The sequence below is a fragment of the Pelophylax lessonae genome, assembly GCF_965119305.1.
Source record: "Pelophylax lessonae genome assembly, chromosome: 2".
Lineage (NCBI taxonomy): Eukaryota > Metazoa > Chordata > Amphibia > Anura > Ranidae > Pelophylax > Pelophylax lessonae.
In genome coordinates, this window is record NC_138769.1 from 663,839,476 (window position 1) to 663,855,319 (window position 15,844).

Sequence of the window (15,844 nt, forward strand, 5' to 3'; positions counted from 1 at the left end):
AGGTATGTGCAAAAGAGGCAGCTGACAACGGAAGCCCCATAGTAAGTCAATGGGTGATGTCACTTCCCAGGCAATTCTCAGTTGTTGGCTATCTCTTCCACACAGCTTCTACTGTTAGAGACTGAACCGGAGTGGCTTCAAAAAATGTAGGTATAGCAAGTTTTGCTTTACAGGGCTAGATAGGTTAGTCTTAGATTGTGGCTGTGAGTGAATTTAGAGATTTTAGTTTTAGGCTGAACTTCCACTTTACATACAGTGCCTTGCGAAAGTATTCGGCCCCCTTGAACTTTGTGACCTTTTGCCACATTTCAGGCTTCAAACATAAAGATATAAAACTGTAATTTTTTGTGAAGAATCAACAAGTGGGACACAATCATGAAGTGGAACGAAATTTATTGGATATTTCAATCTTTGTTAACAAATAAAAAACTGAAAAATTGGGCGTGCAAAATTATTCAGCCCCTTTACTTTCAGTGCAGAAAACTCTCTCCTGAAGTTCAGTGAGGATCTCTGAATGATCCAATGTTGACCTAAATGACTAATGATGATAAATAGAATCCACCTGTGTGTAATCAAGTCTCCGTATAAATGCACCTGTACTGTGATAGTCTCAGAGGTCCAATTAAAGCGCAGAGAGCATCATGAAGAACAAGGAACACACCAGGCAGGTCCGAGATACTGTTCTGGAGAAGTTTAAAGCCGGATTTGGATACAAAAAGATTTCCCAAGCTTTAAACATCCCAAGGAGCACTGTGCAAGCGATAATATTGAAATGGAAGGAGTATCAGACCACTGCAAATCTACGAAGACCTGGCCGTCCCTCTAAACTTTCAGCTCATACAAGGAGAAGACTGATCAGAGATGCAGCCAAGAGGCCCATGATCACTCTGGATGAACTGCAGAGATCTACAGCTGAGGTGGGAGACTCTGTCCATAGGACAACAATCAGTCGTATACTGCACAAATCTGGCCTTTATGGAAGAGTGGCAAGAAGAAAGCCATTTCTTAAAGATATCCATAAAAAGTGTTGTTTAAAGTTTGCCACAAGCCATCTGGGAGACACACCAAACATGTGGAAGAAGGTGCTCTGGTCAGATGAAACCAAAATCAAACTTTTTGGCAACAATGCAAAACGTTATGTTTGGCGTAAAAGCAACACAGCTCATCACCCTGAACACACCATCCCCACTGTCAAGCATGGTGGTGGCAGCATCATGGTTTGGGCCTGCTTTTCTTCAGCAGGGACATGGAAGATGGTTAAAATTGATGAGAAGATGGATGGAGCCAAATACAGGACCATTCTGGAAGAAAACCTGATGGAGTCTGCAAAAGACCTGAGACTGGGATGGAGATTTGTCTTCCAACAAGACAATGATCCAAAAGATAAAGCAAAATCTACAATAGAATGGTTCACAAATAAACATATCCAGGTGTTAGAATGGCCAAGTCAAAGTCCAGACCTGAATCCAATCGAGAATCTGTGGAAAGAACTGAAAACTGCTGTTCACAAACGTTCTCCAACCAACCTCACTGAGCTGTTTTGCAACGAGGATGCAAAACTGATAGAGACATACCCCAAGCGACTTACAGCTGTAATCGCAGCAAAAGGTGGTGCTACAAAATATTAACTTAAGGGGGTTGAATAATTTTGCATGCCCAATTTTTCAGTTTTTTATTTGTTAAAAAAGTTTGAAATGTCCAATAAATTTTGTTCCACTTCATGATTGTGTCCCACTTGTTGTTGATTCTTCACAAAAAATGACAGTTTTATATCTTTATGTTTGAAGCCTGAAATGTGGCAAAAGGTCGAAAAGTTCAAGGGGGCCGAATACTTTCGAAAAGCACTGTATAGTACCATACCTGTGGGGTCCCTATGGAATCTGGAAATCTCTGTAGTAGACACCACTACTATGGTCAACTCCACTTGCATCCAGGTCCCGCATCAAGCGGCTGCCCTGTTGCACTGTGAACACAGGAGGTTGCTGGCTTGGCACGGGTGCCATTCAGGGAACACAGCATTTTCTCAATGAATGCAAAGCATTCACAGAGTGGACGAGGTGAAGAGGCACGGTGTTCTATGTCATCACAATATCCACCTTGTCCAATAAGAGAATACTTTGCATTCATTAAGAAAATGTGTTCCCTGAATGATGCCTGTGTCGAGTGGCTGACCTCCTGTGTTCAGTTAGCAGCAAAGCACCTACTCGGCACAGGATCTAAAAGAAAATAGAGATCACTGGAGTAACAGTGCCTACTACAATGCTTTCCAGCTTCCATAGAAATTCCACAGGCATGGCACATGTATACCAAGCTGGACCAATGTAAAGATGTGAAAAGTGGAATACCTTAACTTCAGATTTGGTGCAACGATGAATAATGCCTTACTGGGGATTGGTGTCCACGTTGACTTTTTTCAGAGTCAGGATATCTTCTACAGTTTTCTCAATAGCATCGGGGTGCACGGCTACAGCACTCTGCAAAAGCTAAAACAAAAGCAAAGGACAATGAGTCTGTTGTCACCCCTGGAGGCCAAGCATTACGCGACTGTAAAAGCTGGAGATACCTGCAGTCATTGCAGACACGATACCAGTACAAGTCACAAACTGGTCCCATTACATACAAGCTGTTTGAAGTTTTATAACTGAAGGCCAAACCTTTTCGTTTCAATGTTTTTATTGGAGTTTTTCACAAAGAATGGATTGATTCCAGCATTGGTACAAACATTATAAAATATCCACAGTGTGAGTTACATATTATTAAGGTGGCATAAAAATCCAAACAAAGGAGAGAGAGAAAAAAAGCAAAAAAAAAAAAAACAAAGAAAAAGGAATTTTAAGCGGCACGCACCTCTGAACTTCATGTTTTCAGGTCAAATTTATTCATAGTTTTAAACGGAGTGAAGAGGGATTAGAACACAGTCAGGTTTTTATTGCTAAATGCATGCCTGTTATGGAGATTGACCCTCTCTAGGTGTATTGTGACTGTACCAGCAGAAGTGGAAGAATTTCCCAAATTTTGAGTGATTACTAGAACAGGAATAGAAGGAAAAGCAGTGGGGGCATTGGTTCTGGTGACCTACGTGACTACAAGGATTCCTCTCACTTCCTGTTGCAGCTTTGGGACAGGAAGTGAAGGGAAATTTCCTCAATAGGACAGAGATGCCAAAAAATGACAGGTGTTATAACTCTTCTTTAGGAGGAAGGGACCAGGAAGAGACTGAACGGATATAATAAATGTTATATCTGTGCAAAAAATACCTGTTTATCTAGTCAGAAACTCTAAATTGTCCTGTGTAATGTGAACATTTTCTTTGTTATCTAAAGTAGTGCAATTAGATCTTCTAGTTCCTCTGCTGGGGGACAGAACAGTCAGTCTTTATGTTGTGGAGATGAGGACAGTGGGTGGGATTCTGTAGTATGGCAAAGTACAAATGGGCAGGGCTGACACCACTTAGTCTGCAAAAATGCTGCTTGATGTCAGCTGAGTCCATTTCTCGCACATGAACAGATATATTTTTGTACTTGCGGTGTTTTTAAAGGCATAAATTATTGGAAAATGTGCATGTATTGCAGAAATGCACAGTATATGTTATTCTTTTTTATTTTTTTACATTTTATCTTGACATATGTTGAAACCCTGACTGGCCTGCATTAAAGTGGAACTAAAGTTACAAATTAAAAAATTGTGAACAAGTGGCCTTTTTAGTTCAGAAGAGACATGCCAAGTCTCTTTTGCAATAAAACACACTTGCTTGTTCGCAGTCACCTTTAGAATGTACACTAACCTCCACTTACAGTGGGGATCAAAAGTTTGGGCACCCCAGGTAAAAATTTGTATTAATGTGCATAAAGAAGCCAAGGAAAGATGGAAAAATCTCCAAAAGGCATCAAATTACAGATTAGACATTCTTATAATATGTCAACAAAAGTTAGATTTTATTTCCATCATTTACACTTTCAAAATAACAGAAAACAAAAAAATGGTGTCTGCAAAAGTTTGGGCACCCTGCAGAATTTAAACCATGCACTGCCCCCTTTGCAAGGCTGAGACCTGCCAGTGTCATGGATTGTTCTCAATCATCATCTGGGAAGACCAGGTGATGTCAATCTCAAAGGTTTTAAATGCCCAGACTCATCTGACCTTGCCCCAACAATCAGCACCATGGGATCTTCTAAGCAGTTGTCTAGAAAACTGAAACTGAAAATAGTTGACGCTCACAAAGCTGGAGAAGGCTATAAGAAGATAGAAAAGCGTTTTCAGATGTCAATATCCTCTGTTTGGAATGTAATTAAGAAATGGCAGTCATCAGGAACAGTGGAAGGTAAAGCAAGATCTGGAAGACCAAGAAAAATATCAAACAGAACAGCTAGCAGGATTGTGAGAAAAACAATTCAAAACCCACGTTTGACTGCACGATCCCTCCAGAAAGATCTGGCAGACACTGGAGTTGTGGTACACTATTCCACTATAAATACTTGTACAAATATGGTCTTCATGGAAGAGTCATAAGAAGAAAACCTCTTCTACGTCCTCACCACAAAAATCAGCGTTTGAACTTTGCAAATGAACATATAGACAAGCCTGATGCATTTTGGAAACAAGTTCTGTGGACCGATGAGGTTAAAATTGAACTTTTTGGCCAGAATGAGCAAAGGTACGTTTGGAGAAAGGGCACAGAATTTAATGAAAAGAACCTCTGTCCAACTGTTAAGCATGGGGGTGGATCAATCATGCTTTGGGGTTGTATTGCAGCCAGTGGCACAGGGAACATCTCACGAGTAGAAGGAAAAATGGATTCAATAAAATTTCAGCAAATTTTGGATGGTAACTTGATGCCATCTGTGAAAAAGCTGAAGTTAAAGAGAGGATGGCTTCTACAAATGGATAATGATCCTAAACACACCTCGAAATCATCGGGGGATTACATCAAGAGGCATAAACTGAAGGTTTTGCCATGGCCTTCACAATCTCCTGACCTCAACATAATTGAAAATCTATGGATAGACCTTAAAAGAGCAGTGCGTGACAGACAGCCCAGAAATCTCAAAGAACTGGAAGACGTTTGTAAGGAAGAATTGTCAAAAATACCTCAAAGATACCTCAAACAAGAATTGGCTGGCTACAAAAAGCATTTACAAAGGGGGCAGTACAAGATATTAACTCTGCAGGGTGCCCAAACTTTTGCAGACGCCATTTTTTTGTTTTCTGTTATTTTGAAAGTGTAAATGATGGAAATAAAATCTAACTTTTGTTGATATATTATAAGAATGTCTAATCTGTAATTTCATGCCTTTTGGAGATTTTTTCATCTTTCCTTGGCTTCTTTATGCACATTAATACAAATTTTTACCTGGGGTGCCCAAACTTTCGATCCCCACTGTACGCAGTTCAGTTTACATTCTGAAACACTGCCTGTGTGTCGGGATGACTGCACTCCTGTCGGTGACGTCATCCTACACCATTCAAGGTGGCTGAAGACCAGCATCCAGAAGAGGCCAGGGAGAAGATGATGGGCTTCATGGGCGTTGGACTGTTAGAACAGAGCTAAGCAATTTTACCTTTAGTTCTGATTTAACTAAGACACGGGACATAGCCATAGCCTTACTTAGCCAAAAACATTAATTTTTATGTTTTTAGGGTGCTGTAACATCCCTCCCACTTCCCCCATTTGGTTTCTTATGGTGACCCTATGTTCACCACTTCTGTAAATCCAGAAAAACAAGAGGTTCATTCCTTATTCCTAACTCTTTACATATATAAAAGGCAAACCAGTGTGGCTCTTTATTCATAAATACAACATTCAATTATTATTTTTTAAATCAAAGCAGTGTAATAAACTTAATCTGCCTTAGCATCAGCGTCTTGCAATCCACTGTACAGAAGAGCTCAGACTTGGGGAGCAGGGAAGCACAAGGAGCCAGCTGTGCTGCAGTGCTCATGTGCTAACAAGGACAACGCTGATAGGAGGAGAAAGAAGAGTGACTGACATATGGGCTCATCAGTTTTCTGTTTCTCTTTTTATTCTGTTCAGTCACGGGCTAGGAGAGGAACAAGACCTGTAAGTGCTACCTAAAGTTGAGCTTCACCTTAGATTGGGTGGGTGGGGGTGGAAGCAAACTATATTTGACAGGTACTCGCTCCCACCCATTCGATCCGAGCGGAAGTTCTCCTCCTCCCTGTCCTTGCCCGCAGACTTCTGGGACATGTCATAGGTGCCAGAAGGCTGCTGGACTATTCACAAAGCGCAGTGAGGTTTACGCATGCACAGTGGGCAGCTGACTATGAAGCTGCAAGCAGTCAAAGCCGACTGCCCACAGGTAAGTGGCCTGAACCAGAGACCTGAAAACCAATGAAGAATTGAGAAGAGTGAGGACGGTGCTGGATCCTCGACAGGTAAGTGTCTATTTATTAAAAGCCGGCAGCTACAGCTTTTGTAGCTGCTGACTTTTAATTTTGGCACGTATGAATGAAGATCCTCCTTAACTGCAGCAGGTAAAGCAGGTCTCCTGCTCTGACAGACATGGCTGTACTGTGTGACAGACTGTGTAAATCTTAAGACTGGATGGACAGAAATACAAATCCTAAATGAATCCATTCACACCTGGTGCGGTGGGATTACATTGGGCGACTATTCCAGCATAGCCCCACTGCACCCTCAATGCAAGACAAGGCAAAATGCTATGTCTCCATTGTGGCTAGTTCACACCACTGAAAGTTGTGTGCGGGCAGTGTCTGCTGAAAAAAAGTACTGCTTGCAGTTCTTTTTTACAGTGCCGTGCGGGTCACTGCACGCCGGTCCATAGAACCATATGAAATGTCACTGTGGGACTGATTTACTAAAACTGGAGAGTGCAAAATCTGGTGCAGCTGTGCACAGAAACCAATTAGCTTCCAGGTTTTATTGTCAAAGCTGGTTGTAAAGTCAGAAGTTTTTTTATCTTAATGCATTCTATGCATTAAGATGAAAAGCTTTTTGTGTGCAGCAGCCCACCTCATACTTACCTGAGCTCCATCTTCATCATGTTGCAGGAGTGTCTCGTCTGCCCGGGAATCCCCTCCTCATTGGCTGACACGACAGTTCGGTGCCATTGGCTCCTGCTGCTGTCAAACAAAGTCAGTGAGCCAATGAGGAGAGAGGAGGCGGGGCCAGGCTGTGGCTCCATGTCTGAATGGACACAGGGAGCTGCGGCTCGGCTCGAGTGCCCCCAGCTGCTTGCTGTGGGGGCACTCAACAGGAGGCAGGGGCCAGGAGAGCCGAAGAGCGACCGTAGAAGAGGAGGATCTGGACTGCTCTGTGCAAAACCAACTGCTCGGAGCAGGTAAGCATAACATATTTGTTATTTTTAACAAAAAAAAAAAAAAAAACGAGACTTTAGTATTACTTTAAAATAACAAGCTGAAGTTAGAAGCTGATTGGCTACAATGCACAGCTGCTCCAGATTTTGCACTCACCAGTTTTAGGAAACCAACCCCTTTGTGACATTTCAATAAACTTAATAAAAAAAACAATGTGATGCACCGGTATCAGTGATACACTTCACTAGTCTGGCTGGACTGCACAGCACATCGGTGTCTGCATTGCAATGCAGCGGCTGGTGTGACCAAGCCCTTGTATGTATTTTATCTGTGTATTCAGCTGGTTGACTGTCATCTGGCTTCAAGCAAGGTGAACCTGACGGCCATGAAGAGTTTAGAAAGTGACCTTTCCTGTCTAATTAGGTGTCATAAAACCGGGATACATTTCAGCACAAGGCTAAGGAATAATTCCTTTTTTTCTCAGCATTAATATTGCTTAAGAAGGAAGCTGCCACCGGGAGAACAGGCTCTACTACCGAGCTATGGCTTTACCAGCGGCAATCGATTCATTTCCATTTTTTTTTTTAGAATCATTGCTCTGATTTCTTTAAGCCACTTGACAATGTCACCAGAGGTAATCAGCTCTGCTTTGCTGGAAGGGCATTAGAGAAACTAATCTGCAAAGCTTACCACATTTTCTTACACAGTAATGGTTTTAGAAAGCAGCTTGCATGTTACCATGCGGCCTATTGTAGAGTCAAACAAAAACCTTATTTGTGCTTTCATACCTCAATAGCTGGGATGAAAAGTAGGGCCGTGCAATGCATGTATGTGGTTGTAGGCAGGAATACAACCTAAATTAGTAACTTACCCACTCAATTCTTTGTATTTTTATTCAAGTCCCGAAGTCTGCTTATCACATGGGCAAATTAGCTATGCACTTAGCTTACTGCGGCACAGGTAAATAGTATTACAATAGCTGCATTCACTGTTTCCCATTTATTGTATTATCCTACATAATGCTAAAGCAACCGATTCACCACAATGCATAGTGGTGTACGCGGAAACACAGGTGTATTTGGGTGCCATTGAAAAATAATAGCACTGCATGTACCTAATATTAGTTACCATAGTGCAGTGATGTGAATAGGCCTTTAGGGCTCCAACATAAGGCACCTTACTGCAACTCATAATCAAGTAGAATATTCACATTGCACACATTCCTGGAGATGTGCTTTGTAATAAGCGGGCAGCTGCCAACTGGGAACCGGTACCAACATAAAACGAATAAAGTTTAACTAAAGGCAAAACTTTTTTTTAGTTTTGGATAGAGTGGAGAGGGATTAGAACTCTTGTCAGATTTTTATTACTGTCTGTGTCCCCGCTAGGGAGAGTCACCCTCTATATTTGTCCTGTTTACTGCTATCATCAAACTTGAAAGTAAAAGGAAAATCCCACATTTTAGGTTGACACCAGAACAGGAATATAGGGGAAATCTTCCAATGGGGACACTAGGTCTGGTGAGCCTGGTGACAACCTGGGATTCCTTCATTTTAGTGCTGCAATTCTCAACCTCTACACCCCAAAGGAACTGTTAAAAAACTATTTTTAGGTCTAGAGCAGGGGTCTCCAAACTGCGGCCCAAGGGCCAGATGTTGTTCTTTGTTAGCCTTTATCTGGCAGTTGTGGCACTATACCTCTTACTGATATGAGGCACTATTCCTCCTACAGACACCAACAAGGAGGCCCTATTTCTTCCACTGATACCAAAGATGGGATTCTATTCCTCCTACTAAAAGGGGCACTACTCCTTCTCCTACTGACCACCAACACTGAGGCCAAATATATTATCACTGATGCTGGGCCCATGACATGTTCTGCCTCTGCTGCCTACAATCTGGCCCTCCTAAAGTCTGAAGGACAATAGGCTGGCCCTTTGTTTAAAACTTTGGGGACCCCTGGTCTAGAGGAACCCCTGCTTTACCAATTTATCGGGGGCAGTGGGAAGAACGCCCTTTACTTAGTGAGTGGGAGGAATGTCTCGTTCCCACTCTCTAAGACAACACTGGTGGTCAATGAGCAGACTGCCCCCCTTACTTTGGTGGCTTCTTATAATGGTAGTCAGACTACCACCCTTCAGACAGCTAAAAAGGTTGTTGGCGTCTTGCCATTTGCTCCTTCAAGTGGCACTGACCTCTGAACTATGTGGGCACAATCAAATAGGAGATGAATTAACTGCTAGCAACCTCTACAGGAACCCTAGTTGAGAGAATGGATGCTTTACAGAGATTATCTCACTTCCTGTTTTGGCGATGGGACAGGAAATAAATGGAAATCTCCCTAATGGGACACAGTTTAGTAAAGCGATCATGTCACAGCAAAGAAAAGCAACGTTTCGGGGCCACAAAGGGCCCCCTCATCAGGAATGTGACAGGCTTAATGAAAGGGTCCTGCGTGGCCCAAAAAAACCTCATACTTCTTTGCTCTGATGTGACTCCTTAAAAAAATCTCTTGGACGTTATTTTAAAGATCTGTATTGTGCTGGTGATATACTGTATCCTTTAACTTACTGCAACACATAAAAAATTAACAAAGGAGGGCACAAATGCCTAGTGCATTACCTCCAACACCATTTTAAGTTGTTAAAAAGCCCAAAAACATACTCCCAAACATAGAAAAATTATGTCAAATCATAATTTCAGCATAGGGGATATCCATAGCACTGTAGTTGGAAAGCTGACGCGTTTTGGGAGACAAGCCCCCTTCCTTAGTTCCTTTTTTTACTGCAACACATGGTAGCACACTGTGGCTGTGCATTGTGGTGCATTGCCATTCTAAGTTAACTTCAAAGCACACACGTTATATCACACAGAATTGCAAATGATGCATATGCTTTTTGTTCTGCACCGGTAAAATAATGCAGGACCTATTTCTTCATATGCTGAGGTATGCCAACAGCCCTTCCAAAAGAATGGCCTTTTGTTGCAGCACAATGCATCAAGGTGTGAATGAGCCCTCATAGGGTCAACCCAGACAGGCTGAATCCCTCGCTGGCTTACGATTTCATTCTCTGACCCCAGTGGCGAGATCCTTGCTATAGCTACCATGAGCAAAGTTCTTAAGGAAACTATCACAGCTTTCTATCAATTGCCCATGGCTGTTCCTATCATAGGGTCTGCAGTTCATTTGGAATTAAAAAAAAAAATGCAAGAAACAGTGGAGATTTAGCTTACTCGGATCTGAAATACAGTTTTTGCGTGACATACATGTAAATATTTCACAAAAAGAGAAGACTTTTTTGTGACCATATATATTGTAAATATTACATTCTTCGGCTCTCTTGCGCTATAAGGTGGGCGTCTGGCACACGCAGTTAGCTGATTATCACCATGGTGAGCACATTTTACAATGTACAGAAATAAAAAGCACTTTGGTGTAGAACCATTTTATCTAGCAGGTGATGGATGATTGATAAAAGTCATGCTTTTAAGTCTGCAATTTCCAGTCAAACCCATTTGCCTGGGTCATAGAATACAATATATTATCGTATAATATAATAATAGTATTTTTTTTTTAAAGCTAAGAATGCAAAGCATTTTAAAAAATGTGTTAACTGTAAAAACAGTAATGTAAAGGGCATTAATTGCATAGGATTAAACAAACAAGTACTGTATGCTTTTATTCTCTTAAATATGTTGGCAGAGGTTATAGTGATGGAGCTGCATCTGAGAAGCTCTTTGCACTATTGGTTTAAGGTGAATATTGTAAATGTCCTGTTCTTTCTCATTCTGAGGCTTGGAAGAAGTGAGTTGCTATACATGGCTTTGGTAGATCCTTTAGATGTATTGGGCCAAGGTTACTCACTGCTTACAAAGTCAGCAGACCAATGTAAAATTCATAGGCTACAAGTGTCAGCAGTCTTATTGCTGTAACTGTAATGGTTGCAGGACCTTTTCTGGTAGCCCTTCATACACTATATTGCCAAAAGTATTGGAACGCCTGCCTTTACACGCACATGAACTTTAATGGCATCCCAGTCTTAGTCCGTAGGGTTCAATGTTGAGTTAGCCACCCTTTGCAGCTATAACAGACTTCAACTCTTCTGGGAAGGCTGTCTATGGGAATGTTTAGGAATGGGTCTATGGAAATATATAGGAATGTGTCTATGGGAATGTTTGACCATTTTTCCAGAAGCGCATTTATGAGGTCAGGCACTAATGTTGGACAAGAAGGCCTGGCTTGCAGTCTCTGCTTTAGTTCATCCCAAAGGTGTTCTAACAGGTGGAAGTCAGGACTCTGTGCAGGCCAGTAAAGTTCTTCTACCCCAAACTCACTCATCCATGTCTTTATGGACCTTGCTTTATGCACTGGTGCACAGTTATTTTGGAACAGGAAGGAGCCATCCCCAAACTGCTCCCATAAAGTCGGGAGCATGAAATCATCCAAAATGTCTTGGTATGCTGACACCTTAAGAGTTCTCTTCACTGGAACTAATGGGTCATACACACTATAAGATTTTCTGAAGATTTTTTCCTTTAGACTTACCAAAACCATATAATATGAGGTAAAACCAAAATACTTTCAATTTGTATGCAATCTGGCAGGCCCTTGCACTACATAGAAAAGGTAAATCTGAAGGAAATCTAACCACAATAGTTGGATAGTGTGTATCCAGCTTAAGGGGCCAAGCCCAAACCCTGAAAAACAGCCCCACACCATAATCTCCCCTCCACCATACTTTACACCTAGCACAATGCAGTCAGGCAGGTACAATTCTCCTGGCAACCACCAAAGCCAGACACGTCCATCGGATTGCCAGACAGAGAAGCGTGATTCATCACTCCAGAGAACACGTCTGCACTGCTCTAGAGTCCAGTGGCAGCGTGCTTTCAACTGCATCAAACGCTTAGCATTGCACTTGGTGATGTAAGGCTTAGATGCAGCTGCTCAGCCACGGAAACCCATTCCATGAAGCTCTGGAGATTTTTGGAGAAGTTTGGAGATCTGTAGCTAATGACTGCAGACAGTTGGCGACATTGCGCACTGTGCGTTTCAGCATGCGCTGACCCCGCTCTATCATTTTATGTGGCCAAGTTGCTGTTGTTCCCAGTTGCTTTCACTTCGTTATAATACCACTAACAGTTGACCATGAAATATTTAGTAGCAAGGAAATTTCACGGATGGACTTATTGCACAGATGGCGGTACCATGCTTGAACTCACTGAGCCCCTGTGAGTGACCCATTCAGTCACAAATGTTTATAGAAGCAGTCTGCATGCCTAGGTGCTTGATTTTATACACTTGTGACCATGAATGTGATTGGAACACCTGAATCCAATGATTTGGAGGGGTGTCCCAATACTTTTGGCAATATAGTGTATAAAGCATTACAATAATTCAGTTGGGAGAATACAAGTACGTGCATTTGTTTTGGTAGGTCTTTAGGTGGAATAAGTTGCTTGATAAGGGTTTTATGAAAGTTGATACTTGCTGTCTAATGTAAAGTACAGAAGTACTATGCGATCCAGCTGCAGTTCATTTTTTAAAATAGTGTATGCACTACATTTGGTGCGGTGCAGTGTGATTTCAGCATATTCAAACGAATAGGCACCGAAATGACAAAGGAACTCCACCTTGTTCCTTTGTGATTCCTGATGTGAACCAGTTCTACATATCAAACTTTCTTTAAACATCAACCCGATATTTGTCGGAGCAGTGTGTTATCCTCACCAACAGTCAGAAAAAAGGGTGTAGTACTCTTGTGTACTCTTTATTAGATGTAGGCCATCAATACAATCAAACTCTGGGGCAGATATTGAGGAGCATCCGGTACAAAGTTTCATGAAACTCAGAGGTTCAATCTAAAATTTTATTGCATATGAGTAGCATAGTGAATAAACATTTAATAAAGAGTTTAGCAAAACCTACACCCTTTTTTCTGACTGTTGATGAGGATAACACGCTGCTCAGACAAATGTTTGGTTTGTTTGTCATCTACTGAGCATTCTTTTTAAGGCTATCAGAGAGGCAGTCCAGGACCAAAACAAAGTCCATCTATGCTGAACCTTCATTGTTTATTAGCCCTTTGAAGGAGGATTTACCAATATTCTGTTAATGAAGCAACTGTGTCCTTCTTAAGGAGGGGCACAGGGAGCCGTCCCTGCTGGGAGAACACGGTGGTTATTGATAGTCGCTTTGCAATAATTGCATGTAAAAATGCAACATTTGGGTTGTACCAAAGTCAATATATGGATTAACCTGGGTACAATCAGCCTCCCAATAGATGGTTCGCCTCTCAGACGGTCCCTGCTGAATGGGCTAGGATTTGAACCATCTACGGCCGGCTTTACTCCTACAGAACAGAATGACTGGTAATAGGCTACAGTCCTGTCCATAATGGTCTCCAGCTTTCCTCTTGCAAGAATAAACTCTTTTAGTGACACATAGCGTAAAAATCAGCTATGTGGAACAGGATCACTGACATCTACCTATGCAACTATATGATGAGCCAAATATTACACCCTCCTCTCCAACACCCCTCAATTATGATAAATCTTAGACCTGCCAACTAGTAATTCAATGCTGCTGGTCAAATGGGGCACTGGGGTATTGAATCGGAGGTAATTAAAAGCCCCTAATTGTTTTTATTAGAACCAATAATTTGTACATTGAATGGATGTATAATATAAAATAAACAATAGTTTTATTTTACAAGTGCTGTTCATGTCTTTATGTGCCCATAAGCTGTATGCTGCAACTTAGGGATCACTGAAGTGACATATAATAACACAGAATTCCCATGATCAACCCCCCATTTAGATAATATTTAGTTATTACAGTTACTTATATAGCGCCATCAATTTTTGCAGCGCTTTACATATTTTGTATACATTCGCATCAGTCCCTGCCCTCAAGGACACGTTGCAATATTGTCCACAGCAGGTTCCAGCCGTGCATTCCCTTTCACAATGTGTGTATGCTCTTCTGTCATAGACATCCTTCTGTATCGCTCACACTCCCCACACAGTAGACAGATGATCATCTATAGTGCTTTATGCCCCTAAAGGTTAATGATATAGAGATATATTGCTCAGAATGTACAGGTTTCCAATGGATGGCAGCACAATAAAGAGAATATAAGAAAAGACCATAGTGCTTTCCATAAAATCAACAGCTTCTATATTAAAACAATGCATAAACCTTTATGTAGTACTGTGCACTCAATACTATGCATTTACTGCTTGGGAGGCCATGTGTTGCCGATGCCATATTTCTAGATGAGGACTGTGGCTCCTCTCACTCCAATGACATTACTTAAAGCGGACTTCCAGATGTTTTTTTTTTTTTTTCTAAACACCCATGTGATGTTTGCACCTAATGCTATACCAAACGGTATTAGTTAATGTAGGTTTTCTAAATTATTATATATTTTTTTAAACCCACTTTGCTGTCCTCTCCGAGTGCGCTCCCATCTTTAGCGTGGGCATCTGAAGCCTACTGGTATCTCCTTCCTGGATATAGCACTGCTGGCTGCCGAGCATGCACCTCCCAATCTCGCGAATGCGCTTAAACTATAAAGCGCAGCATACTTATTGTGCATTGACTCCTGGGATTGATGACACTCATATCTCAGGAGCCAATGGACGGGATGACATGACGTACCCCTCGCCGCGGCTAGGTGCAGCAGAAGCAGAGGATTTACAACACATAAAAGGGATTTGTACTGCAGGCACACAAAAAAAAAACTCCTAGTAGATAATAGGAAATGATCACGAAGGAGGGGGGGAATGATAAAAATGCCTGGAACCCCACTTGAAGCTCTGCCCTATGTGTTACATCTGTTGACTTTGTGCTTAACCTTCCAACTAAATGCAGACTTGATTATAGGAATGCTGTGTTATAAGGTGTCACTAAAGTCACTATATTCAAAAGTAATTACCTCTTTTCCAACGGTCCGAAGCCCGTGAGGCTCCTAGGTGGCCCGGGCATCCTCCTCCCATCTTCAGCCACCTTGATGGTGTGGGATGACTTTCCTTCCGCGCATGTGTAGGACTGCAGTCACCCTGGCACACAGGCATTATGCTGGAATGTAAAGTGAGCTACGCACGCGAAACTCAATGTATATTCTACAGAGGATTGCAAACAGGCAGGTATGTGTATTTTATAGCAGAAGAGATATTGGGGTTGATTTACTAAAACTGGAAAATGCTAAATCTGGTGCAGCTCTAGATAGAAACAAATCAGCTTCCATGTTTTATTGTCAAAGCTTAAAGAGGAAGTAAACCCTCCTCTGACACTTGTACCTATAGGTAAGCCTATGATGAGGCTTACCTATAGGTACTGTAAATATCTCCTAAACTAGTACAGTTTAGGAGATATTTACCTTAGATGCATCCAGTGACGTCACTGGCGCATGCGCTCTGAAGGAACGGCCGCTGGTGCCGTTCCTTCAGAACTCCGTGCCGTGACCGTCGGCTCCCGCGCACGTGCGCGGGAGTGATGTCACCGCGGCTCCGGCCAATTTGATGGCCGGATGCCGCGATCCCGG

The 15,844-nt window shown here is 42.0% G+C and overlaps 1 protein-coding gene across 3 annotated transcripts in view; it reads right to left on the bottom strand.

Annotated features, from left to right (window-relative positions):
* Nucleotides 1-15,844, bottom strand: part of ELMOD1 (ELMO domain containing 1) — a 235,826-nt gene that overhangs the window by 37,320 nt on the left and 182,662 nt on the right. For all 3 annotated transcript variants that reach the window (XM_082244719.1, XM_082244717.1, XM_082244718.1), the window contains exon 5: nt 2,386-2,483. In XM_082244719.1, the coding sequence (XP_082100845.1) occupies nt 2,386-2,483 (98 nt within the window). The remainder of the gene's footprint in view (nt 1-2,385; nt 2,484-15,844) is intronic.